Source organism: Bubalus kerabau, chromosome 1 (assembly GCF_029407905.1).
Source record: "Bubalus kerabau isolate K-KA32 ecotype Philippines breed swamp buffalo chromosome 1, PCC_UOA_SB_1v2, whole genome shotgun sequence".
Lineage (NCBI taxonomy): Eukaryota > Metazoa > Chordata > Mammalia > Artiodactyla > Bovidae > Bubalus > Bubalus kerabau.
The window spans coordinates 112,483,159-112,510,644 of NC_073624.1; the positions used below are offsets into that span (position 1 = coordinate 112,483,159).

The 27,486-nt window shown below is 39.1% G+C and overlaps 1 protein-coding gene across 1 annotated transcript in view; it reads right to left on the reverse strand.

The window, feature by feature from the left end:
* The window catches only part of OTOGL (otogelin like), a 171,221-nt gene that overhangs the window by 99,784 nt on the left and 43,951 nt on the right, over positions 1-27,486 (reverse strand). The window contains exons 16-22 of the mRNA XM_055587024.1: positions 26,440-26,564; positions 22,992-23,201; positions 19,646-19,811; positions 18,792-18,866; positions 16,212-16,264; positions 14,224-14,386; positions 489-596 (exon numbers count right to left, since the gene is read on the reverse strand). Of these exons, the coding sequence (XP_055442999.1) occupies positions 489-596; positions 14,224-14,386; positions 16,212-16,264; positions 18,792-18,866; positions 19,646-19,811; positions 22,992-23,201; positions 26,440-26,564 (900 nt within the window). The remainder of the gene's footprint in view (positions 1-488; positions 597-14,223; positions 14,387-16,211; positions 16,265-18,791; positions 18,867-19,645; positions 19,812-22,991; positions 23,202-26,439; positions 26,565-27,486) is intronic.

The window sequence follows — 27,486 nt, forward strand, 5'->3', positions numbered from 1 at the left end:
ACACCTGCCGGTTGCCAAAAGACTACAATGCTATCTCCTTTACTTGAGTCCATTTCAATATCTTTTGTTGTTATTGTTCAGTCACAGACAGGACTTATTCACAAGCTTGAATTTTTATCCACATTTCAAGGAAACTGTATTTTAATTTTATTTTATGGTATTCTTTTGGATTATTTTCAAACAAAATTTTCCACCAAATATGACCTTCTCTTTGGAACATTTATTATTTATAAATTTCAGATATGTTTTTCCTATTATATTTTCAAATTATCATAGTTCATTTTTTACTTCTTGGTCAAACAAATAGGCATAAAAATAATGATCCCCCTGTAAGTAGTAGCTTCCCATTAACTCCTGAAGGCCTTTAAACTCTTATTTACTCAGATTTGGTTTGCTTTCTAATGAAATTCGTCATATTAAGTAAATACAACATGAGTGAAACTAGCACAATTTCTTAGAGAAGTTGTGAAATAAACAGATCTCATTACCAGGTATAGCATGGTGTAGCAATCACTTCTCCTGAGAGGTACTCCCAATCTTTCCAAATACAGGGACAGCTTTCAGGAATGTAACACTTTCCTTTGTGCTCTGCCATCCTTTCAAGTGAAGAAGCAAATGCTATTTAATATCAACTACCAATTTCAGTTTTTTAAAAAATCAGCAATCTTGTCATATTCAAAATCATCTATATTGGTTACAACAGTTGTAAGCATGTTCTATCTAACCTATGGAAGAGTCAAATCCAGTCTTTCTCCCCTATTTTACCACACAGTATCTTTCACATCACAGAAATAAAGGCCAGGCAAATGACTGGATGCAATATTTTAAACTTTTTGCTATCGCTTAGTACAATAAAATGGAGACAGGAGCCTAAATTTCTGGGTAACATGAAGTATTCTGAAAAGACAATTAAAGAGGAAGTAAGGCTACCTTTCTTCAATATTTGCTTCAAATATTAACACAGAAGTCAGGAATCCTGACTTCTTGCCTCCGCTCTCAAATATAAATAATCACTTATGTTCCCCTAGTTCTCTGCTTCCTCACTCACAGTTCATCTAACACAGTAAAGTGAGTCTTTATTCGATGTGTGTGTTGTCCACTTGACTTTAAGTTTCACTCCAAAAGACCATGAATATCCTGCTAATGGTTGTGTTCCAATGTCTAGCACAGAGCAGACCCTCAGTAGTTGCGTAAAGGTGAAGGAGTGAAACTATCTATATGAATGATGCATCATCTCATTCAGTTTGCTTTCTTTAGACAACAGTGCCCTGGAGCCCATAATTTCTCCCCTTAACCTTCCCAAACTTTCAGTCACTTTTCCTGAGCACAGCATCTTCTGCCTAGAAAACTAAAAGATTTTTTTCTCACCACTAAAGATCCAGTTTAGTGCAATCTTTTTAGTGCATTCTTTTATGTACCACACTCCCTATACACAGCAATCTATACAAACCTTTATTGGAGGGTTCATCCAATGAACTGCAAGTAATTCATTAAATGTCTTATAGAGAAAACAATAACAAAAACTAGTATTTTTGAGTGTTAACCGTGGCCCAGCCATTGTTTCACTCACTTTACATGTATCATTGACTCATCTAATCCTAATGACAATTCCATAAGGTAGATTCTATTGTTTTCTTACATGTGTGTGTTCTAGTACTGTCTTCCCTATATCTTAACAAAATGTCCCACACTTTAGGTAATTTGTAAACATTGGATGTTGAATTTTTTAGATAAGGGATGCCTCACTAAACTGCACCACATTTTTTTTTAATTCTCATTTCTTTTATTTCTTAAAGTATCATTCACTTCAGTTGTTAATTGAAGTATAGCTGATTTAATGGCCATATGGTGATGTCCATGTAGAGTCACCTCTTGTGATGTTGGAAGAGGGTGTTTACTATGGCCAGTGTGTTCTCCAAGCAAAACTCTGTTAGCCTTTGATTTGTAATATTATATTAGCTTCTGGTGTACAGCATAGTGATTCAGTATCTTTGTAGATTATACTACATTAAATGTGATAAGTACAATTCTTATACAACCAGCCAAAGCAGTGGTTTTAAATGGTTATGCTGATGACTGATGAGTTTTTCATAACAAATAACATAATCAAACATAACATAACATAATCAAAACTGGAAGAAGGAAGAAGAGAGCTGTAAATCACTATGAGTTGTCTGCTTTAAGCAGGTTTGGGAAGTGGGGTTAGTCATAAAATAAACATTTGCTGAGCACCTACCATATGACTGGTGTGCTGCATATACTCAACCATCTATGAAGTAGATAGTACATTTGTTTAAAAAAAAAAAAAAAACAAAGTTGAGACTCCACGTGGTTAAGATTTACCCTGAGGTACTTTAGCTAATAAGAAAGAGGATCAGCATTTTATCCTGGTTTTGTATGTCTCTTTCTGCTATATTACTTTACATTTATTTAACCCACAGTGATTTCTAAACTAAAGTTCATTTGTACTTGAAAAACTGCTGGGACTATAAGAAGCCCCACAAAAACAAGTGATACCAGGCTTATGGTCCTAAAATAAGCCCCCCAGGTTACATGGAAGTCAATCCAAATCATAGTACCATAAGCAACTTTATAATAGAAAGTTCTATGTTACAAAATTATTTCTAAACAGGCAGAAGACTCTTAGTCAATTGAAACTTTATTTATTTCAATAAAACAAGAGAAGGTGGAAGAAAATTACTTTAAGTTTTTATAATAAAATTTGACCAATAAATTAATTAATCATTATTGAAATAAAAGTCAAAGAGGACAGCAAATAGATGTTTTCTAAAATAATAGCATCAACCACAAGCATATGAAACAAAATTAGGACGTAGTTTTATCTAATCAGCCATGCATCCCTGAGTCATAATCAAGTCAAATAAGTCAAGTAATGTTGTATGGCTCAATTAGTTTACTATAAAACAAAAGTTTTATTTCCTTTGTCCTTTTTACTAAAATGCCTTCCTTGCTAGTCTGCTCTATGGTCTGATTTCTACCTGCCTTTATTTTCCCATGCAAGGCTTTGTTCTTCCACACTCCTTCTGTGTCCTTTCTTTAATAAAGAGATTGATACAGTCCCAAGTTACTTGTCTCTTCAACCTATTTCAGGTGGGGACCATTTAGACAAATGTGAATCTCCTGGGAAACAGACCACAAAACCTCTCTCTTCTTTGCTCCTGGCTGATATGAATTGAGCTCAGAAATCACTTTGTGTGAATATGTTCATCGAGAAAGAATGGGTGACCTGTTTGCCTTAGGTGGCTCTCCCTCTGTGCACTGCTTCTATTCATCATCAGAAGAGGGAAGGCCAGTGAGGCCAGATTCCACGTGTGCCTGCGAGGAAGTGAATAGCCACCAGATTCTGTATTTACCTTCCATGAGTACTAGGGATTTCTGCTACTAAAGGAAATTTACAAAGGTAAGAGTAAATTATGCTGCCATAAAAGAAAAGTGAAAGAAAGTGAAAGTCACTCAGGCGTGTCCAACTCTTTGCAACCCCATGGATTATACAGTCCATGGAATTCTCCAGGCCAGAATACTGGAGTGGGTAGCCTCTTCCTTCTCCAGGGGATCTTCCCAACCCAGGGATTGAACCCAGGTCTCCAAAATTACAGGCGGATTCTTTACCAGATGAGCCACAAGAGAAGCCCGCCACAAAATAGTCACCCATATTTATTGAGTATACACACAGGTGCACAAATATACAAACATGCCACATTTCACAATGCTTAATTGGGTCTTTAAAGGAACTTGCAGAAAAAGCATTCAGCTAATACCGACAGGGCTGGGATCTGAAACAGGTGTGTCTGAAACCAGAGCTCCCACTGTTACCCACTGCCCTAAATAACCTCAACACACCACTTTATGTAACATCCATTAGATAAGGAAACTGGTATTAATAATATAACTTAACATCAACAACAGTAATAGCCAACAGAATATACAAAAGAGGGGCAGTCCCAAGATGGCGGAGGAATAGGATGGGGAGACCACTTTCTCCCCCACAAATTCATCAAAAGATCATTTGAATGCTAAGCAACTTCCACAAAACAACTTCTGAACGCTGGCGGAGGACACCAGGCACCCAGAAAGGCAGCCTGTTCCCTTCAAAAGGAGGTAGGACAAAATATAAAAGACAAAAAGAGAGACAAAAGAGAGGGACGAAGACCCATCCTGAGGAGGGAGTCGTGGAGGACAAGTTTCCAAATATCAGGTAAACCCTCTCACCCTGGGTCTGAGGGGAGTTATGGAATCTCAGAGAGCAACATAAATGGGGGGAGAGGTGGTGTGGAAAAAACACAAAATCCAGAGAATACGTGCCTAACCGCAACTCCCAGCAGAGAAGTAGCCCAGACACGCGCATCCGCCACCCATGAGTGGGGACTGGACAGGGAGGCACAGGTTGCATCATTGGTGCTTAGGGTAAGGACTGGGCCTGAATGCCCTGAGGACAACCTGAGGGAGCTAATGTGAGATAGCAACCCAAACTGTGGGATAGCCAGAGAGAGACAGAGAAAAAGAGAACTTTCCTGCCAAAGGCTCTAAACTAACACGCAGCCTGGCTGGCTCACAGAACAAAGGACTGAGCGAATACCAAAGGAGAGTTAGCTGGCTGCGTGCAGGCCTCTCCTCTCCACGCCTTCTGCCAGAGGTGGAGAGACAGGCGTGCAACAGCCAGAGCCAGAAGGCAAGGGGCAATCTCAGCCTCAGAAATGGCATCCTCCACTAAACTGTGAGCAGGCTCCCAATTGCTAACCAAGTCTTCCTGGGATCCTGGATGGTTGACATCTGCCAGGAGGGTCGAAGCCTGAGATCAGCTCCCCAGAGGAGACACGGCACACCTAAGACAGTGCTCTCGCAGTGCACCTGGGAAACTGAGCAGCCAGGACTAGGGAGGTGATTAAGATGCACAGACCGCCTCAGACAGTGTGCTCGCAAAGCAGCTGGCCGCCTGAGCTGCTCAAACCTGGGAAAGGCACAAAACGCACACCCAACCAAGTCTGTGCCCTTGTGGAGTACCCGAGAACCTGAACCTGAGTGGCTTAGACCTGGGAAGTGCATGAAATGCTGGGTCTGCTCTGGACAGCACCCCTGCAGAGCAATCTGGAGCCTGAGCAATGTACACCGGGAGAGCACACGCTCCATGAGCTGGGGTAAACCAAATATGGTCCATACACTGCAAGCACTCCCCACACACGCAAGTGAAATTTGTTTGCAGTGTTCCTCCCTCCCCACAACACAACTAAACAAGTGAGCCTAAATAAGTGGCCACCTTCACCCGCTTGTGTCAGGACAGAAATTAGACGCTGAAGAGACTTGTAAACAGAGGAAGCCAAAATAAACAAAGAAGAGGGAACTGCTCTGGAAGTGACAGGTGCAACAGATTAAAACCCTGTAGTTAACACTGACTAAGCATTAAAAGGGGCTTATAAACCTTGAGAAGAAGTATAAGCTGGAAAAAGGAAATATCTGAAACTGAACTGACCCCACACTGCCCACAACAGCTCCAGAGAAATTCCTAGACATATTTTTACTATTATCATTTTTTATTTGTAAAATTTTTTTTATTTTTAAGTTCTTTATTACTCATTTAATTTTCATTTTTATTACCTATTATTACCTTGCAAAAAAGGCCTAATTTTTAAAGCAAATTTCATATATATATATTTTTTATAATTTTTGTGATTGATTTTATCTTGTATTTTTAATATTATATTTTTGAGAGTCTAACCTCTAGATTTTTAATCTTTGCTTTGGGTATTTGGTATCAATTTTGTACCTTTAAGAATCTAATCTTCAGTATCCATTTTCACTTAGGGGTGTGATTACTGGCTTGATTGCTCTCCCCCTTTTGACTTTCCCCCAGGTCACCTCTATCTTCTCCCTCTCCCTATCTTCTCTACTTAACTGTGTGAATCTCTCTGGATGTTCCCAGCTGTGGAGAACACTTAGAGAACTGATTACTGGCTAGATTGGCCTCTTCCCTTTTGACTCCCCCTATTCTCCTCCTGAAATTGAAAGTGAAGTCACTCAGTCGTGTCCGACTCTTTGCTACCCCATCAACTGTAGCCTACCAGGCTCCTCTGTCCATGGGATTTTCCAGGCAAGAATACTGGGTTGGGTTGCCATTTCCTTCTCCAGGAGATCTTCCCAACCCAGGGATCGAACCCAGGTCTCCCACATTGCAGGCAGATGCTTTAATCTCTGTGCCACCAGGGAAGCCCTCCTCACTCTTCTCTATGTAACTCCATGAACTTCTCTGGGTGTTCCAGATTGTGGAGAGCACATAGGGAATTGATTGCTGGCTAGATTGTGCTCCCCCCTTTTGATTCCCCCTCTTCTTCTCCTGGTCACCTCTATCTCCCTCCTCCCTCTTCTCTTCTCCATGTAATTCTGTAAACCTCTCTGGGTGTCCCTCACTGTGGAGAATCTTTTCACCATTAACCTAGATGTTTTATCATCTGTGCTGTATGGATGGAGAAGTCTTGAGGCTAACGTAAGAATAAGACTGAAAGCCAGAGGCAGGAGGCTTAAGTCCAAAACCTGAGAACACCAGAAAACTCCTGATTCCAAGGAACATTAACTGACAAGAGCTCATCCAAAAGCCTCCATACCTACACTGAAACCAAGCTCCACCCAAGAACCAACAAGTTCCAGAGCAAGACATACCACACTAATCTCTAGAAACACAGCAACACAGCCCTGAGCATTAAACTATAGGCTGCCCAAAGTCATACCAAACCCACAGACACCCCAAAACTCTCTACTAGACACTTCATTGCACTCCAGAGAGAAGAGATCCAACTCCAACCACCTTAACACCAATGCAAGCTTCCCTAACCAGGAAACCTTGACAAGCCACTAGTCCAACCCCACCCACAGGGAGCAACCTTGACAATAAATAGGAACCACAAACTTCCAGCCTACAGAAAGGCCACCCCAAACACAGCAATCTAAACAAAATGAAAAGGCAGAGAAATATTCATCAGTTAAAGGAACATGATAAGTGCCCACCAAACCAAACAAAAGAGGAGGAGATAGGGAGTCTACCTGAAAAAGAATTCAGAATAATGATAGTAAAGATAATCCAAAACCTTGAAAACAAAATGGAGTTACAGATAAATAGACTGGAGACAAGGATTGAGAAGATGCAAGAAATGTTTAACAAGGACCTAGAAAAATAAAAAGAGTTAATCAATAATGAATAATGCAATAACTGAGATCAAAAGCACTCTGGAGAGAACCAACAGTAGAATAACCGAGGCAGAAGATAGGCTAAGTGAGGTGGAAGATAGGATGCTGGAAATAAATGAAGCAGAGAGGAAAAAGAATTAAAAGAAACAAGGACAACCTCAGAGACCTCTGGGACAATGTTAAACGCCCCAATATTCGAATCATAGGAGTCCCAGAAGAAGAAGACAAAAAGAAAGGCCATGAGAAAACACTTAAGGAGATAATATTTGACAACTTCCCTAAAATGGGGAAGGAAATAGCCACACAAGTCCAAGAAACCCAGAGAGTCCCAAACAGGATAAACCCAAGGCAAAACACCCAAGACACATATTAATCAAATTAATGAAAAGCAAACACAAAGAGCAAATATTAAAAGCAGCAAAGGAAAAGCAACAAATAACACACATGGGGATCCCCATTAGGATAACAGCTAATCTTTCAATAGAAAGTCTTCAGGCCAGAAGGGAATGGCACGGCATACTTAAAGTGATGAAAGAGAAAAACCTACAACCCAGATTACTATACCCAGCAAGGATCTCAATCAAATATGAAGGAGAAATCAAAAGCTTTACAGACAAGCAAAAGCTGAGAGAATTCAGCACCACCAAATCAGCTCTTCAACAAATGCTAAAGGATCTTCTCTAGACATGAAACACAGAAAAGGTTTATAAACTCAAACCCCAAACAACAAAGTAAATGGCAATGGGATCACACTTATCAAAAATTACCTTAAATGTAAATAGGTTGACTGCCCCAACCAAAAGACAAAGACTGGCTGAATGGATACAAAAACACAGCCCCAATATATGCTGTCTACAAGAGACCCACCTCAAAACAAGGGACAAATACAGATGGAAAGTGAAGGGTTGGAAAAAGATATTTCATGCAAATGGAGACCAAAAGAAAGCAGGAGTAGCAATACAAACATCAGAGAAAATGAATTTTAATTATTCCAAAGTAAAGACAGTGAAAAGAGACAAAGAAGGACACTAAATAATGATCAAAGGATCAAACCAAGAAGATATAACATTATAAATATATATGCACCCAACATAGGAGCACCGCAATATGTAAGGCAAATGCTAACAAGTGTGAAAGGGAAATTAACAATAACACAATAATAGCAGGGGACTTTAATACCCCACTTACACCTATGGATAGATCATCCAAATAGAAAATTACCAAGGAAACACAAACTTTAAATGATACAATGGACCAGTTAGACTTAAATGATATCTATAGGACATTTCACCCCAAAACAATGAATTACACCTTTTTCTCAAGTGCACACAGAGCATTCTCCAGGATAGATCACATACTGGGCCATAACTCTAGCCTTGGTAAATTAAAAAAAAATTGAAATCATTTCAAGCATCTTTTCTGATCACAGTGTGGTAAGATTAGATGTCATCCCAAAGAAAAGAAATACGAAAAGGCAAAATGTTTGCCTGAGGAGTCCTTACAAATAGCTGTGAATAGAGAAGTTAAAGGCAAAGGAGAAAGGGAAAGATATACCCATTTGAATGCAGAGTTCCAACGAATAACAAGGAGAGATAAGAAAGCCTTCCTCCGTGATCAATGCAAAGAAATAGAGGAAAACAATAGAATGGAAAAGACTAGAGTTCTCTTCAAGAAAATTAGAGATACAAAGGGAACATTTCATGCAAAGACGGGCACAATAAAGGACAGAAATGGTATGGACCTAAAAGAAGCAGAAGAGATTAAGAAGAGGTGGCCAGAATACATAGAAGAACTATACAAAATGTTCATCATGACCCAGATCATCATGATGGTGTGATCACCAACCTAGAGCAAGACATCCTGGAATGTGAAGTCAAGTGGACCTTAGGAAGCATCACTACAAACAAAGCTAGTGGAGGTGATGGAATTCCAGTTGAGCTATTTCAAATCCTAAAAGACAATGCTTTGAAAATGCTACACTCAATATGTCAGCAAATTTGGAAAACTCAGCAGTGGCCACAGGACTGGAAAAGGTTGTTTATTCCAATCCCAAAAAAAGTCAATGCCAAAGAATGTTCAAACTACCACATGATTGCACTCATCTCACATGCTAGTAAAGTAATGCTCAAAATTCTCCAAGCCAGGCTTCAACAGTACATGAACCATTAACCCCAAGATGTTCAAGCTGGATTTAGAAAAGGCAGAAGAACCAGAAATCAAATTGCCAACATCCATTGGATCAACGAAACAACAACAGAGTTCCAGAAAAATATCTGCTTCTGCTTTAATGACAATGCCTAAGCCTTTGACTGTGTGGACCACAACAAACTATGGAAAATTCTTCAAGAGATGAGAATACCAGACCACTTGACCTGCCTCTTGAGAAATCTGTATACAGGTCAGGAAGCAACAGTTAGAACTGGACATGGAACAACAGACTGGTTCCAAATTGGGAAAGGAGTACATCAAGGCTGTATATTGTCACCCTGCTTATTTAACTTACATACAGAGTACATCATGAGAAATGCAGGCTGGATGAAGCACAAACTGGAATCAAGATTGCTGGGAGAAATATCAATAACCTCAGAGATGCAGATGACACCACCCTTATGGCAGAAAGTGAAGAACTAAAGAGCCTATTGATGAAAGTGAAAGAGGAGATGAAAAAGTTGGCTTAAAACTCAACATTCAGAAAACTAAGATCATGGCATCTGGTCCCATCACTTCATGGCAAACAGATGGGGAAACAATGGAAACAGTGACAGACTTTCTTTTTGGGGGCTCCAAAATTACTGCAGATGGTGACTGCAGCCATGAAATTAAAAGACGCTCCTTGGAAGAAAAGCTATGACAAACATAGACAGCGTATTAAAAAGCAGAGACATTACTTTGCCAACAAAGGTCGGTCTAGTCAAAGCTATGGTTTTTCCAGTAGTTATGCATGGATGTGAGAGTTCGACTATAAAGAAAGCTGAGCACTGAAGAATTGATGCTTTTGAACTGCGGTGTTGGAGAAGACTCTTGAGAGTCCTTTGGACAGCAAGGAGATCCAACCAGTCCATCCTAAAGGAAATCAGTCCTTAATATTCCTTGGAAGGACTGATGTTGAAGCTGAAACTCCAGTACTTTGGCCACCTAATGCAAAGAACTGACTCATCGTGACCAAGTGGGTTTTATTCCAGGGATGCAAGGATTCTTCAATATTCACAAATCAATCAATGTGATACACCACATTAACAAATTGAAAGATAAAAACGATGTGATTATCTCAATAGATGCAGCAAAAGCCTTTTACAAAATTCAACATCCATTTGTGATAAAAACCCTCCAGAAAGCAGGAATAGAAGGAACAGACCTCAACATAATAAAAGCCATATATGACAAACCAACAGCAAACATTATCCTCAATGGTGAAAAATTGAAAGCATTTCCCCAAAAGTCAGGAACAAGACAAGGGTGCCCACTCTCACCATTACTATTCAACATAGTTTTAGAAGTTTTAGCCACAGCAATCAGAGAAAAAAAAGAAATAAAAGGAATCCAGATTGGAAACGAAGAAGTAAAACTCTCACTGTTTGCAGATGATACTATCCTCTACATCAGTTCAGTTCAGTTCAGTTCATTCATTCAGTCGTGTCGGACTCTTTGTGACCCCATGAATCGCAGCACACCAGGCGTCCCTGTCCATCACCAACTCCTGAAGTTCACCCAGACTCATGTACATCGAGGCGGTGATGCCATCCAGCCATCTCATCCTCTGTCGTCCCCTTCTCCTCCTGACCACAGTCCCTCCCCAGCATCAGGGTCTTTTCCAATGAGTCAACACTTCACATGAGGTGGCCAGAAAACCCTAAAGACACCACCAGAAAATTACTAGACCTAATCAATGAATATAGTAAATTCAGGATATAAAATTAATACACAGAAATCCCTTGCATTCCTGTACACTAACAATGAGAAAACAGAAAAAGAAATTAAGGAAACAATTCCATTCACCACTGCGACAAAAAGAATAAAATACTTAGGAATAAATCTACCTAAAGAAACAAAAAACCTATATATAGAAAACCATAAAACACTGATGAAAGAAATCAAAAATGACACAAATAGATGGAGAAATATACCGTGTTCATGGATCAGAAGAAGCAATATAGTGAAAATGAGTATACCACCCAAAGCAATCTATAGATTCAGTGCAATCCCTATCAAGCTTCCCATGGTATTTTTCAGAGAACTAGAACAAATAATTTCACAATTTGTGTGGACATACAAAAAACCTCGAATAGCCAAAGCAATCTTGAGAAAGAAGAATGGAACTGGAGGAATCAACCTGCCTGACTTCAGACTATATTACAAAGCTACAGTCATCAAGACAGTATGGTACTGGCACAAAGACAGAAATACAGATCAATGGAACAAAACAGAAAGCCCAGAGATAAATCCATGCACCTATGGACACCTCATCTTTGACAAAGGAGGCAAGAATACACAATGGAGAAAAGACAATCTCCTTAAGAAATGGTGCTGGGAAAACTGGTCAACCGCATGTAAAATAATGAAACTAGAACACTTTCTAACACCATACACAAAAATAAACTCAAAATGGATTAAAGATCTAAATGTAAGACCAGAAACTACAAAACTCCTAGAGGAAAGCATAGGCAAAACACTCTATGACATAAATCACAGCAGGATCCTCTATGACCCACCTCCCGGAGTAATGGAAATAGAAGCAAAAATAAACAAATGGGACCTGATTAAACTTAAAAGCTTTTGCACAATGAAGGAAACTATAAGCAAGGTGAAAAGGATAGCTTTCAGAATGGGAGAAAATAATAGCAAATGAAGCAACTGACATAGAATCAATCTCAAAAATATACAAGCAGCTCATGCAGCTCAATACCAGAAAAATAAATGACCCAATCAAAAAATGAGCCAAAGAACTAAACAGACATTTCTCCAAAGAAGACATACAGCTAACAAACCCAAAAAAAGATCAACATCACTCATTATCAGAGACATGCAAATCAAAACCACAACGAGGTACCATCTCACACCAGTCAGAATGGCTGCTATCAAAAAGTCCACAAACAATAAATGCTGGAGAGGGTGTGGAGAAAAGGGAACCTTCTTACACTGTTGGTGGGAATGCAAACTAGGACAGCCACTATGGAGAACAGTGTGGAGATTCCTTAAAAAAACTGGAAATAGAACTGCCATATGCCCCAGCAATCCCACTGCTGGGCACATACACCAAGGAAATCAAAACTGAAAGAGACATGTGTATGTCAATGTTCATCGCAGCACTGTTTTAATAGCCAGGACATGGAAGCAACCTAGATGTCCATTGGCAAACGAATGGATAAGAAAGCTGTGGTACCTATACATTATGGAATATTACTCAGCTATTAAAAAGAACACATTTGAATCAGTTCTAATGAGTTGGATGAAACTAGAGCCTATTATATAGGAGAAGGCAATGGCACCCCACTCTAGTACTCTTGCCTGGAAAATCCATGGACAGAGGAGCCTGGTGAGCTGCAGTCCATGGGGTCGCTAAGAGTTGGACATGACTGAGCGACTTCACTTTCACTTTTCACTTTCACACATTGGAGGACATGGCAACCCACTCCAGTGTTCTTGCCTGGAGAATCCCAGGGACAGGGGAGCCTGGTGGGCTGCCATCTGTGGGGTCGTACAGAGTCAGACACGACTAAAGTGATTTAGCAGCAGCAGAGCCTATTATATAGAGTGAAGTAAGTCATAAGGAAAAACACCAATACAGTATATTAATGCATATATATGGAATTTAGAAAGATGGTAATGATGACCCTATATGTGAGACAGCAAATGAGATACAGATATAAAGAACAGACTTTTGGACTCCGTGATAAAAGGCAAGGGTGGGATGATTTGAGAGAATAGCATTGAAACATGTATATTATCATATGTGAACTAGATCACCAGGCCAAGTTTGATGCATGAAACAGGGCACTCAAAGCCGGTGCACTGGGACAAACCAGAGGGATGGGATGGGGAGGGAGGTGAGATGGGGGTTCCGGATGGGGAACACATGTACACCCGTGACTGTTCATGTCAATGTATGGCAAAAACTACTACAATATTGTAAAGTAATTAGCCTCCAATTAAAATAAATTAATTAATTAATTAAAAAAAAAGAATATACAAAAGAAATGCAGTTCGAGTATTTTGAATGCAAAGTGGCTCACTGTCATTTTCCCAAAATCACAGTTGGATCGGGGATAAATGCTAAGTCCATCCTGAAATGAATGCTCCCCTCAATTAATTATAATTAACTGCATTAATTATATCATGTACACAACATATTGTGACATTATTTAGTCATGTGTTCTATGTGGCATGCATCTCACACATATGTGATATGTCCCATGCTGCTATTGCTGCTAAGTCACTTCAGTCGTGTCCGACTCTGTGTAACCCCAGAGATGGCAGCCCACCAGGCTCCCCCGACCCTGGGATTCTCCAGGCAAGAACACTGGAGTGGCTTGCCATTTCCTTCTCCAATGTATGAAAGTGATATGTCCCATGCTGCTGCTAAGTCGCTTCAGTCATGTCCAACTCTGTGCGACCCCGTAGACGGCAGCCCACCAGGCTCCCCTGTCCCTGGGATTCTCCAGGCAAGAACACTCGAGTGGGTTGCCATTTCCTTCTCCAATACAGGAAAGTGAAAAGTGAAAGTGAAGTCGCTCAGTCATGTCCGACTTTTAGCGACCCCATGGGCTGTAGCCTACCAGGCTTCTCTGTCCATGGGATTTTCCAGGCAAGGGTACTGGAGTGGGGTGCCATTGCCTTCTCCAATGCATGAAAGTGATATGTCCCATAAGCACAGACAAATACCTATGGCAATAATCTAGTTACCAGTTCAGAGCTAACCATCAATCAGAACACAATTTTAGCTATTTCTATAAAGAATGTTCTAAGTGCTCTTGTGTTTTCTATCAAATCCTAAACATTCTGTGTTATCAAGGAAAATAATGTCCTTACCCTGGAGCACAAACACAGCCACTTATGCAGGGTGACGATGGGGCGCAAGTGAAGTTCATAGCCAAATTTGCACATGTAGTTTCACAGTTTATACCACCGGCTGGTAATTGAGGGTCAGGAAACCTACAGTCGAAATACTGTTTTCCCTCAGGGCAGATGTGAACTTCAGGAACAAGGCACAGACAAAATATGTTTAACTTTGTATTTGCTCCATACACACAATCATATTTACATGTGTTTGTCATTAAAACTCAATTAACTATAGAACACAGTATATTTTACCAGTAATTACTGATGACCCCAGTAATAACTGATTTTACTCTGTGATGTTTGGTTCATGAGCTTAAACCATTCTCTAGCCAGATTTCCTTTAATCACCTAAATTTCCAAAATCTATATTGAGTTTGAAAACTTTAGCTGCCTTCCATAAGAAAACAACTAAACAACTAGTATATACCTTCCTGAAATCAAGAAACAGGGTACTGTGATTAATCTAAACATATATTATCATTTTTTGAAGACTGACAGTACCATATGTTTAAACTTTTACAAAGCTATGTGTTTACAACAAACATGTGATACTTTTAGGTCTTGCTTCATCCCTGAGTCACTATTTATGTTACTCCTTCCTGGTGGCTCAGACGGTAAAGGATCTGCCTGCAATGCAGGAGACCCAGGGAGCCCGGGATCAAATCTGGGGTCCCTGGGTCTCAAGATCCCCTGGAGGGGGCATGGCTACCCCCTTGTACTCTATCCAGTATTCTTGCCTGGAGAATTCCATGGAGAGAGGAGCCTGGCAGGCTATAGTCCATGGGGCCACTAGAAGTCAGACATGACTGAGTGACTAACTCCTTTCACTATAATGTGGAAGTGCAGAAAATGGGCATAATTACAGGGGCTACATATTGCTCCAGAAAGCTTTTGGGTTCAGAGGGATTACCATTTCTTATGTGGGGCCAAAAGGAAACTTGGGGATTCCTCTGTGAGAAGCCTGGCCACTTGGGTTTCCTTTTCCTCAATTCTGAGCCACCCGATGCAAATGAATCAAGGCGGGGAGGGCCCAGCAGCTTCCAGATACGTGTGCAGTCCATGAACATACCCTGTAAATAAGCCCTAGACAGCCTGAATCCTAATACACTGAATCAAGGGCATATAATTAATTCAAAGCTAATTTAGAAAATTTATAAATGTGCAAATAAATAACAAAGCAATAGCTCACAATTGGTTTTATCAGCCTACACTCTTGCTACCCATTAAAATCAACAGAAGGTAGCTTTGTTTAGTATTTGCCTAGAATTTCTCCACAGTGACCATACATTTGAGGCTTTCTGTGTGGTGAAAAATAAATTATATAAAGGGTCTCCTAATATATATGATCTTCAGGAATGATATGCAATCATATTTCCAAAAGAGATGGCAGTCAATGTCATTTTACATATCATTGTTAATTGATGGCTAGTCCTAAAGCTTTGCTACTTAAAATGTAGCCCTGAACCCCATACCATTAGCATCACTTTGGCATCAACAGAAATGTTGCAGGCATCACCCTGACCTAATGAATCAGAATCAATATTTTAACAAGATCCCTAGGTTTTTTGTGTGTACATTCGGAATCTAAGAATTGCTGATCTGGAGTAGGGTTTCCCAACTGCTGTTGCACAAGTGACTTCCAACAGGTGCCTGGATACATATCCCGAAAGCGTTTGGCAGACCTGAGGTGGTGCTGGGATAGGGAGCATCAGGCAGCCTCCCTGGTTGATCAGCTCTGCCCTAAGCAGCCTTACATGTTCACCCCACACTGTCCAACAAATATTACAATTCTGGAGGTGAAAAAGTTAGGAGGCACCAGAGCACCATGTAGAAAAGCATTCCTAAGGCTATTCTTCCATGTGCATTTGCAAGGAGGGCTGTGATGAATTCATAACTTCTGCCCTAAGAGTAGGGACAGTACTAGAGCCTCCTAAGAAAAACATCTATCTAGATCTTACCAGTAGAGGGCGTTGCTAATTCATCACATTTCACAGTCCCATTTGAACACTGGCTAGTAGAAGTAAACAGATAGTTAATTCATGAAACAAACCTCAAGACTTTTCTGTTTAAAAAACAATATAACATGCAAGAATTGACAAAAAAGATTTTTTTCCCAGAACTTTTTGTAAATAAGTTATTGGTTTAGAACTGATTTGAAGAGAGCTATTTCAGTTCAACACATTTTTATCAAACACTGGTATCTGTGTGAGGCACTGTGATTAGCATGGAGAATTCAAAGACCAAAATTCTTAGTCTTTACCCAAGCGCCTACTACGTTCCAGTAGGAGAGAAAGACATACAAATAAATAACTGAGCCAGTGCGACATGAAACATACAAATGTTTAAGATATATTAACACAAGTAAAGCTCGCATCAATGTTTCGAAATCTGTTAGCAATTGACATTAGGGCAGTCAAAGAAGATAAAGTCTGCAAAATTTTGAAGACAGGATGGAGGTTACAATATAGATACAGTGGGAATGTTGTCACACTGAGTGAAGATGTAGTAAAAAGTCATGTAGGGGTGGAATAGCTTTCTATGCAATGTAACCGGAGAGGCCTTCAGCAAAGTGTCAAAGACCAGCTTCTATTAGGACACTAAGACTTTATCCCTGAAGTGAGTCACTAAAGACCTTAAACAGAGATGTTATATTGTTGGTTTGAATTCTAGGAAAGTCATTCTGGCAGCAGCGTGGAAGAGACAGTGGAGTCATATCTTAAAACCTGAGTTCCAAAGTCAGGGCATAAGGCAAAAACCAAATTCAGGCAATATGAATTGTGAAAATCACTTAAGGAGCTATCATGATAAGGAAAGATTTTTACACCAATTCTCAATAAGCCCAACATAAACAGTTTTGCCTCGAGCTCTGGAATAGATCATGTTTTCTATATTTGAGTCCAGATGAAGAAGCTGACTAACAGAGAAGGGCCATGTCATACAAAAAATATGCTTCTTCCTCGTCTAACACTAGGATGACCCTCAGAAATATGACTCACACTGCGAACGGCAGAGAGGAACCGAGACACAGGGATCTCAGGTCACAGAACCAGGATCTCAGGTCACAGAACCAGATTCTGGGACACGGGCTTTTTAAGAGGAATGGCAAATGAGATCATGGGACAAATGGAATTTTTTTTTCTCACTGAGGTGGGAAGGTTCCTTTGTTTTTGTCAAGTTTACTTAAATTCAATTATGTTAAGTTTAAGAACAATATAGCATCTTGGTAGGATGGAAGGAGACAAAACTAAAGACAAGAAGATCAAGTAGAAACGTCCAGGGAAGAGATGCTGAGAGGCATTGCTAAGACAGTGGTGACAGAAAGGAGGAAATGGATTCCAACTGCATGGAGAAAATAAAATCTAAAGTCATTGGCAGTGTTCTGGGTAGGGGTGTTGAAGAGGAAGAGAGAGTCAAAGACGGCTCCCAGATTTGTGGCTTGGGAAACTCTGGCTAATAGCACAACCTACTGTAGACAGAGCCAAGAGCTGGTTGCCTTTGCATCTCGACTGAGGGAAAGGAAGGGAGATGCACATAGCAGTAAATACAAATTGTGCATAAACAGTATTCTGCCAGTATACAAAATAAGCTGCAAAGCAAAACAGACAACAGAGCAAGCACTGCAGAGCCAGGCTGTCCAGGAATGAACCCTGGCTTTGTTACCAAGGTGCTTAACTGTCTGTGCCTCATTTCCTCACCTGTACACGGGGGCTGCAGCAACTGTACCTGCCTCTTAGGGTTAGAGTGATGGGTGTTTTAATAGATGTAAAACTCCTAGAATGATACCAGGACTACAGAAAGTGTACAGGAAAGGGCAGATATGATTATTGCAATGCTTATTGTTACTACCCTCTTACGTCTGTTCTTATCTGTGGGTTCTATGATGCAACTAAAAGGAGGTTAGGAGTTGGATATAGATCTATGAAGACTGCTGCATGGACATGTCTGCATTTTTAACAGGTTACAACTTGAAGGAGTGTTTTCTTATGAATAAGCATTTTCTCACTAGAATGGCTGTCCTTTGGGAGGCAGCACTCTGACTCCAGAGGGTGACATGGTGAATTCCAATTTGAAATTGCATTTTCTGAGCCACTGGATAAGCCACAAAACTAAAATGCCTCAGTTACCTACAGCATCTGACCATTCATCTCACCCTTAACTATTATTTGAGAACTAAGGTAAGAGCCATCTCACCCTTAACTATTGAGAACTGATCAGAGGCATTCCATTTCACTGTTTGACACTTTAACTCATAGCTCTTTTCTGCAGTTATGAGCACAAGACTTAGGCATTCCATGTTGAAATGAAATATATATATATATATATATATATGTGAGTGTGTGGTTTAATGAACATATGTATATATGTATATATTTGGGTTAAATATATATAAATGTCACACATATGGTTTAAAAGTTTATATATTAAGGTTATCTGTATTTTTCAAATTACGGATGTCATATTTCAATTTATGGATTTGGTTAAGAATTTACATCACTCCAAGTTATTTGTCAAGAACAATCACCGTTACTGAAATCTACCATAAGCCTGAGGGTGTTGGGATGAGCTCTCCAGGTTGGTAAATACTGCCTCTGTAATGACACCGGCAGTGAAATCTGTAAGGGGGGAAAAAAAGGTTAAGTTAACAAAACAGGATATATTTAAGAAAAAAAAAAAAAACACTGAAATTCAAGCAGACCACATGCTGTATTGGTTCTTTTAAGGCACAGTCTAGCAATGACATTACTGCACAAAATTGCATGCAATTCTGTAAAACAAATGTGAAATCTTGTGCAGCTTTAGATTTTGTTTCCCACAACTCATACTCTGTATTGTTTTCGTCACAGTACAGACTATGTTGTCTCTGTCACAAAAATGTCCCTGGAGGCACTTCAGAGAAATACAACCAATCTATCATGTAACTCTATGTAGACAACAAAGTCTTTATGTCATGTGAGATTTGAGAAATCTCTGAATGCTGAGAGACATTACAATCCTGCTACTACAATTTGCCACATGACAAAGAAACATAAACCTTGCTATGATTATTGATACGGCAAAAGCACATGGGAATGAACTTCGGGGTTACTCATCAGATTCCTTAGCTCTTTCTGCAGCGATTTGTGAGCACATACAGGGTTAACAAATAAATACATAAGAGTAAGGGTATTAAGAAATATTAAAGAAACAACTCACAAGCAGATCCTTGCATATATGCCCACTTATTTTATGGAAAAAGTAACATTTAATAGTGGAAAAAATTTATGGTTCTTAGTCGATTAGATTTTTTTTTTAAAAGACGGGGAGAAAAGAAACAGGGACGACAGCCCCTTTATCCTGTAAGGGAGATAAGAGGTTAAAAACTGGATGCTGTCAACCCATTTCTGGGACGTACATGGGCACACAAAAGCTCAGCGTGTCTTCATAGTATTTGCCTTCAGGACAGTTGCAGCCTTCCGCACAGTCATCGTGGCACTGCTCTGGGGCGGAGAGGGAGACGCAGGAGCGGCGGCAGAAGGAAGCGCAGTGATGGTACATCATGCCTTTCTGACACACCAGCCCTGAGGACGGAGAAGCAGCAACTGAGAAAGAGCGCACAGGCCCCAGCAAGCTGTGGTGGGAGACGAGTCCATGATAGACACAGATCACGAAAGCAGAAGGTCTGCCACACCAGTAAACCGAGAACACTACCGACTGCTCTAACATAAATAAATAAGCAAGCAACTCTTTGTCTCAATAGAAGTTTAACCAGAGAAGAATAAAATTTCTATGTGAACTATATTTAAGTGTGACATATCATATCATTCTTTTACAGCCTGTGCTATAATTTTCTTGATATATTTAAAGTATTTTATCCGTCTAAATAAACCTACTGTCCTCACATTTTAAACTTGTTTACTGCTATGTTGGCATCATCTTCTTTATGACATTATTTAATCCTAAGTAAGCTTTGTCATCTACAAGTAACACAAAACTTGATTTTATTGATCTATGCTCACAGATCCTGTTTTTTGCCTATTAAATCATGTCTATATCTTTGGCTAAATCCTTCCAATTTCTTTTTAGAAAAAAACTGAATTGATTAAAGTAGGCAAACTAAAATATTCTAAAAACACACTTGCACAGACACCTCAGAAATGCTGGGTAAAACAACTGAAATAATGTTAATCGTACAACTGCTCTTGTGAGGAAAAAAAAAAAAAGCCGGGGTTGGGGGGAGTGGAAGATAACTTCTTTGGATGACAGTGGTAAAGAGAGAAAAAAAATCCAAAACTTGAAGTAGAGAAAGCGAGGGTGGGTCACAGTGATTTTCGACCTTATATTTAACTCTTAAGGAAATGGAAAATGAAAGTTGGTCCTTCTCAAGGCAAGGAACTGATAGGCTCTTAACTGATGCCTCCAAAAAAATCATCTAACTCAGCTGAAAAGATGGACTACAGCAGAAGTCAGCAAACTTTTTTTGGAATAAGCTAATGGTTCCAGAGAATAGCAAGGAAGATAAGAAAGCCTTCCTCAGTGATCAATGCAAAGAAATAGAGGAACAATAGAATGGGAAAGATTAGAGAACTCTTCAAGAAAATTAGAGATACCAAGGAAACAATTCATATAAAGATGGGCACAATTAAGGACAGAAATGGTATGGACCTAACAGAAGCAGAAGATATTAAGAAGAGGTGGCAAGAACACACAGAAACTATACAAAAAATATCTTCATGACCAAGATAACCATGATGGTGTTATTACTCACCTAGAGCAGACATCCTGGAGTGCAAAGTCAAGTGGGCCTTAGGAAGCATCACTATGAACAAAACTAGCGGAGGTGACGGAATTCCAGTTGAGCTACTTCAAATCCTAAAAGATGATGCTGTGAAAGTGCTGCACTCAATATGCCAGCAAATCTGGAAAACTCAGCATTGGCCACAGGACTGGAAAAGGTCAGTTTTCATTCCATCCCAAAGAAAGGCAATGCCAAAGAATGTTCAAACTACCACACAATTGTACTCATTTCACAAGCTAGCAAAGTAATGCTCAAAATCCTCCAAGCCAGGCTTCAACAATATGTGAACCGTGAACTTCCAGATGTTCAAGCTGGTTTTAGAAAAGGCAGAGGAACCAGAGATCAAATTGCCAACATCCACTGGATCATGGAAAAAGCAAGAGAGTTCCGGAAAAACATCTACTTCTGCTTTATTGACTACACCAAAGCCTTTGACTGTGTGGATCAAAACAAACTGTGGAAAATTCTTCAAGAGATGGGAATACGAGACCACCTGACCTGCCTCCTGAGAAACCTGTATGCAGGTCAAGAAGCAACAGTTAGAACCGGACATGGAACAACAGACTGGTTCTAAATAGGGAAAGGAGTACGTCAAGATTGTATATTGTCACCCTGCTTATTTAACTTCTATATAGAGTGCATCATTTGAAATGCTGGGCTGGATGAAGCACAAGCTGGAATCAAGATTGCTAGGAGAAATATCAATAACCTCAGATATGCAGGTTACACCACCATATGGCAGCAAGTGAAGAAGAACAAAAGAGCCTCTTGATGAAGGTGAAAGAGAAGATGAAAAAGTTGGCTTAAAACTCAACATTCAAAAAATGAAGATAATGACATCAGGTCCCATCACTTCATGGCATATAGATGGGGAAACAATGGAAACAGTGACAGACTTTATTTTGGGGGGCTCCAAAATCACTGCAAATGGTGACTGCAGGCATGAACTTAAAAGACACTTGTTCCTTGGAAGAAAAGCTATGACAAACCTAGACAGCATATTAAAAAGCAGAGACATTACTTTGTCAACAAAGGTCCATCTAGTCAAAGCTATGGTTTTTCCAGTAGTCATATATGGATGTGAAAGCTGGACTATAAAGAAAGCTGAGCACCGAAGAATTGATGCTTTTGAACTGTGGTGTTGGAGAAGACTCTTGAGAGTCCCTTGGACTGCCAGGAGATCAAATCAGTCAATCTGAAAGGAAATCAGTCCTGAATATTCATTAGAAGGTCTGAGGATAAGCTGAAACTCCAATACTTTGGCCACCTGATACCAAGAACTGACTCATTTGAAAAGACCCTGATGCTGGGAAAGATTGAAGGCAGGAGGAGAAGGGGACGACAGAGAATGAGATGGTTGGATGGCATCACCAAATCAATGGACATGAGTTTGAGCAAGCTCTGAGAGTTGATGATGGACAGGGAGGCCTGGCGTACTACAGTCCATGGGGTCACAAAGAGTCGGATACAACTGAGCAACTGAACTGAACTGAATGGTGAATAGTTTCAATTTTTCAGGCCATAATGAACTGAAATGGTGAATAGTTTCAATTTCTCAGGCCATACAGTCTCTGTTACAACTACCCAGCTCTACCCTTGTAGCTAAATATGCAAACATATGGGCAATAAAATTTATTTACAAAATACAGGAAGCCCAGGGGTTTAATTTGCCAACTTCTAGATGAGAAGAAATCTGCTCATAATACAGGAGAAGCCAGGATAGCTACACTCTAATTTTGCTTATGGTAAAAAGAGTCAAAAGGTATTGTCTTATGTAACAGAGCACCAATTTTAAGAAATAAAGTAACCCCCATTTTTTTCATGTTGACACATTATATTAGTATTTCAAATAACTTAAGCAAATGTTGACTATTTACTTAAAAAAATAGCAGTCATTACAAATGCAAAAATCTCTGAAGTGCTATTTGATCATCTTCATCAGGGCCACTGCCATCATACTCACCACAGAATGAAACCTGAGCTCTGAAGTCGATGGGAATGCCACGCTGGCCACAGAGGTAGGCATAGTGGGCAAGCGCGTTGCACAGGCAGGCGCTTCCACACTTGCAGGCGTCGTGGCGGCACAGCTGATAGTATAGCCCAGGGCTAATGTAGATGTGGCAAGGAGCAAAGAGCTCCTGATGGATGACATCACAGTGTGCTGCATATCCAACTAACAAAGAAGAACCCCGTTAGCACTTCATTTACTAGTCTAGCTAGTATCAAATACCCCTAAGTATCAAATTCCAGCACTAGCCAAGGCACCTTGCTTTCCTAGAAATACACTGTACTGCGCATTCAATAAGAGTATCTTCAGCTTATACTTCTTTGGGGGGGGGGGGCAGGGGTATTTTCAGTAATATTGGTAACAGCACTTACTCCATATTTAATATTCTTTTAGCAAAAAAAGATATTGTGTCATACCTGAATAACTTGAGTATCAGAAGGGTTCACTGATAGAAGTGGCCTGTTACCCCATTGCCTGCAGATCATCTTGGGAAATCACCCCAATTTTGCTATAAATAATTGATGAGTATTAGAAGGTTTATCTCCAGACAACCATACACGATAAAAGTAGTGTTAGGTTATGGATGTTACAGCAACTCCCCAGGATACATTATCCAGGAAGGACTGGGAATCGTTTCACCCCAGTGGAGTCTCTGAGGTAAATGGTAATGAGGTGGATGCCACATAATCATTGAATGCAATATCCATACAGGCACAGTGCTCAATGTCTGGTAAATATTAGGAGCTCAATACTGTTTGATAAATGAATCTGTGAATAAATGAATAATTAATAGAAATTGATAATGGAGCATATGCTAAAGGTTCTGAGGTACCACTACCAAGTCATTTGAGGGGATATGTGTAATCAGATCTTGAATTTGTTGACTTTTTCCCTTGAGAAAGACTGATCAGATATAATTCTCAGCGGGAGCAACCAAGTTTGACAAAACAATCTAGATTTCATCTTTCTGAAAAAAGCCTAGGGTGATTTCTTGGTGTAATGGACCTCATTTGCATTGATTTCCTCAGGGAAGAAAAATTAATCAGTCTTGGAGTTGTCATTGTCTTTGAGAGACAAGATGAGCTGCTAGAGTTTTAGAATTTTTTTCACTATTAAGGAATTATGCTGAACTTATTTTGTGAAGTATTTTAAAAATATTATTGGAAACACATGCTAATTATGAGTAGTTACCTGAGTATTATATTTTTGTATTGTTAAGCACATAATACGTGAAAACAAATGATTTAGACTATGTAACAGTGTACTATTGGCATGCACACTTCCAATTACCAGGATCTCCAAGCAAAGACTTGTATCATATGCTCTAAGGATTTGTAGATCAAAAAATATTTCTACTGACATTAAGTGAAAGGGTGACTCAGAAAATCTTTGTTTAAAAATATCCTTCAGAATACACATTAGAATTGACTTTTGTCTATTTACTTTACTTTCTTGGGATGTTTTTGAATTTACCTATTTGAAATTTAAAAAAAAATAGTTCAAGGCAAACATGAAGAAAAAGAATATCTAAAACATATAAGTCATAGAAGATATATGATATGGGGACAAAAGTGATAAATATATATATGTAAAAAAATAACAGGTAATAAAGGAAGTCATTAAAGAAACAACCAGAGAAAAACTGAATTCATCAACTGGACTCTACTCCAAGTTTTACATGCTGGTTTTTTTTTCAAGAGATCAAAAATAATTTAATGAAGAAAACTTGAAATCTAGATAGCTTCCTTGGTAAATTCAATCAAACATTCAATCAAAGTCTAGATAGCTTCATTGGTAAACTCAATCAAAATTTCAATCAAACATGCTGGCCACTTAATTTTAGACTAGCATAACCCTGATACCACAAATCTCACAGACACTGAAAGAAAAATATAAACAAATATCCTTCATAATATAAGTAAAATATCTTCAACAAAATAACAGCAATCTAGTAATACATAAAAATGCTAATGATGATGCTAATCCATCATCACCAAATAAGGTTTATCCTATGAATGAAAGTTTAGTTTAGTATTTGAAAATAATCAATGCAATGCAACAGAGTAATGGAATAAAAGATAGGCTTAATAAATAAATTAATAAAAGGTACATACTAATAAGAACATTAAAAATATATTTATTGAATTATCAAGGAAGGAACTGAAAAATTTAGAAACAAACTGAGCAAGAAAAATGAAATGAGAAGGACTAGATCTATTAGTAAAAAGTTGAGGAGAGAATGGGAAGGAAAGTGTTGTTAAATGGAAATGAGGTTAAAAGCATTAAATCATAGAAAGCAAAAGACTCTAGTCTATTCCTCTTACTGTAGATAGGAAAAATGACCCAAGATGTTAACAAACTTCTTTAAGTTTAGAAGTTGACCTAGATAAAAAGCCAGTAGTAAAAGAAGATGCCTGGAGTAGGAAATGGAAAACCACTCCAGTATTCTTGCCTGGAAAAATTCCATGGACTGAGGAGCTCTGCAGGCTACAGTCCATGGGATTGCCAAGAGTCAGACATGACTGAGCACCCCCCACCCCCGCCCCCAACACACACAAAATCAAGATTATCTTGTGTTCTTTCCAGGACACTAAAACCACAAGTTAATAATAAGGACCACAGAACAATAAACAGAATCCCTCTGAAAAACCACCACAAAATAACAGTAAGCTAGCCAAAATAATTAAAGGAACAATATTAAATTATAAAAATGTCTATTTAAGCATGCACATCAACTTTTTTCACAAAGTGATTTTACCAAAAAAAGTGCCTTGTTTTATTGAATAGTAAACCAGCCTTTCCCACGGTCTGCTGTGGCTTTAGTAAAAAAAAAAAGCCCAGCCCCAAATTATTGGCATGTGAGTTGCACTATCGCTGTAAATGGAAACTCTGGAGTGTGAGCATCTCACATCCTTGCACACCTGAAGGCACAAAGCCTTTCCGGATCACTGGCCTCCTGCTTATGGAGCGGTAATATGTTCTGTGAGTAGGAACTCATCATGTGACGGTAATAAACAGGAATTCACATGCACTGTCATGCTGCGGAACCAAAACTGAACATCCCAAGATTATACGAGCATTATAATACTCCAGAGATCTTTCTTTAGCATTTAAAGAATCTGAAATATACAAAACGCTAGGTCACATTTGAGGACGACTGAGGGATTTCTGAGCACCTAAAACAAGGAAATTTATGAATGCAGAATAATAAATGAAATAGTTATCTTCTGGAGTTCTTTTTTAAAGTAACCTAGATTGCATAAAGACGCATATGTATTAAACAAAAATACATAAGGAATGGCATTGATTTATCGTAAGAAAATGAGAATTTAAAATCACTAATTTTACAAAATTACAGTAATAAAGAGAACTTTTTCCTAGGTTTACATGCAGAAAGACTTACTGTTTTGTTGATTAACGTTGCAGGGGTCCACCATAGGAACATGAACAGGTGCAAAACAAGTTGAAGAAACTCTCCATGCATTTGCATGAAGTTGTGGGGTAACTTCTATCATGCCTGATGGAGAACTAGAAAGCAAATATTCTCTTAGTCGCTCCCATTTATTTCCTTCCTTCAGAGTCTTCAGATATTGAAAAAAGAATACTACTTTTTTAATCTACAAGAATATCTTAGAGTTTGAAATGTTTTATTACATTTTAAAATATACATGGTTTTAGCTTCCTGTTTTTAAGACTTTATACCATGTCAAATCTTGGACATATATGATTTTATTTAATAATCACTTCAATAAGCCTTGTGAAGAAAATACCTTTATCCCCACTTTAGAGAGAAGGAAAAGCAGAAGCTTAGAGAAAATATTAACGTTCACTCAGCTGGTAACACTCAGTGTCAAAGAGTGGAGATTCAAATGTAATTCACACCAACTTAATGAAAATGCAAACAACCAAAACATCAATGTGTTTAGGGAGGTAGAGGTAGGGAGCTCACATGATTCTTTTCAAGGTAAAGACAAATGTCCTAAACAATACATAGTCTATACTTCTGGGATACTTCAATTTTCATTATGAGGCCTGAAATGCTGAGGTTCCATTATGAAGTTGGGCAAACAAACAAAATGAAAATTGAAGAGAAATGGTATAAGTGGCACTCTTCATCCAAGTTTACTCAACAAACCAAAATGGAATAGAAATATCTACCCTTCAGGCTTATAAGCCACAATGGTGTTTAAGAGTCTGACATTAAAACGCTCCCTCCAGTGGTCAAGATTTATTAACTCTTCAGACGCTAGATACTGAGAGACAATCCCTACTGGAACTGGGTCAAATACCATCAGAACCACTTAGAGAATCAGGTTGGACTAGGTTTCCTGTAGGAAGATCTGGCCAAGCAAAACTTTACTAACGCAAGCCATAACTGCATTAATTGCTACAGCATGGCCAAACAGTAGAGCAGCATTTATCTTGGCCCTTTTCGTGTCTTAGTAAGCAT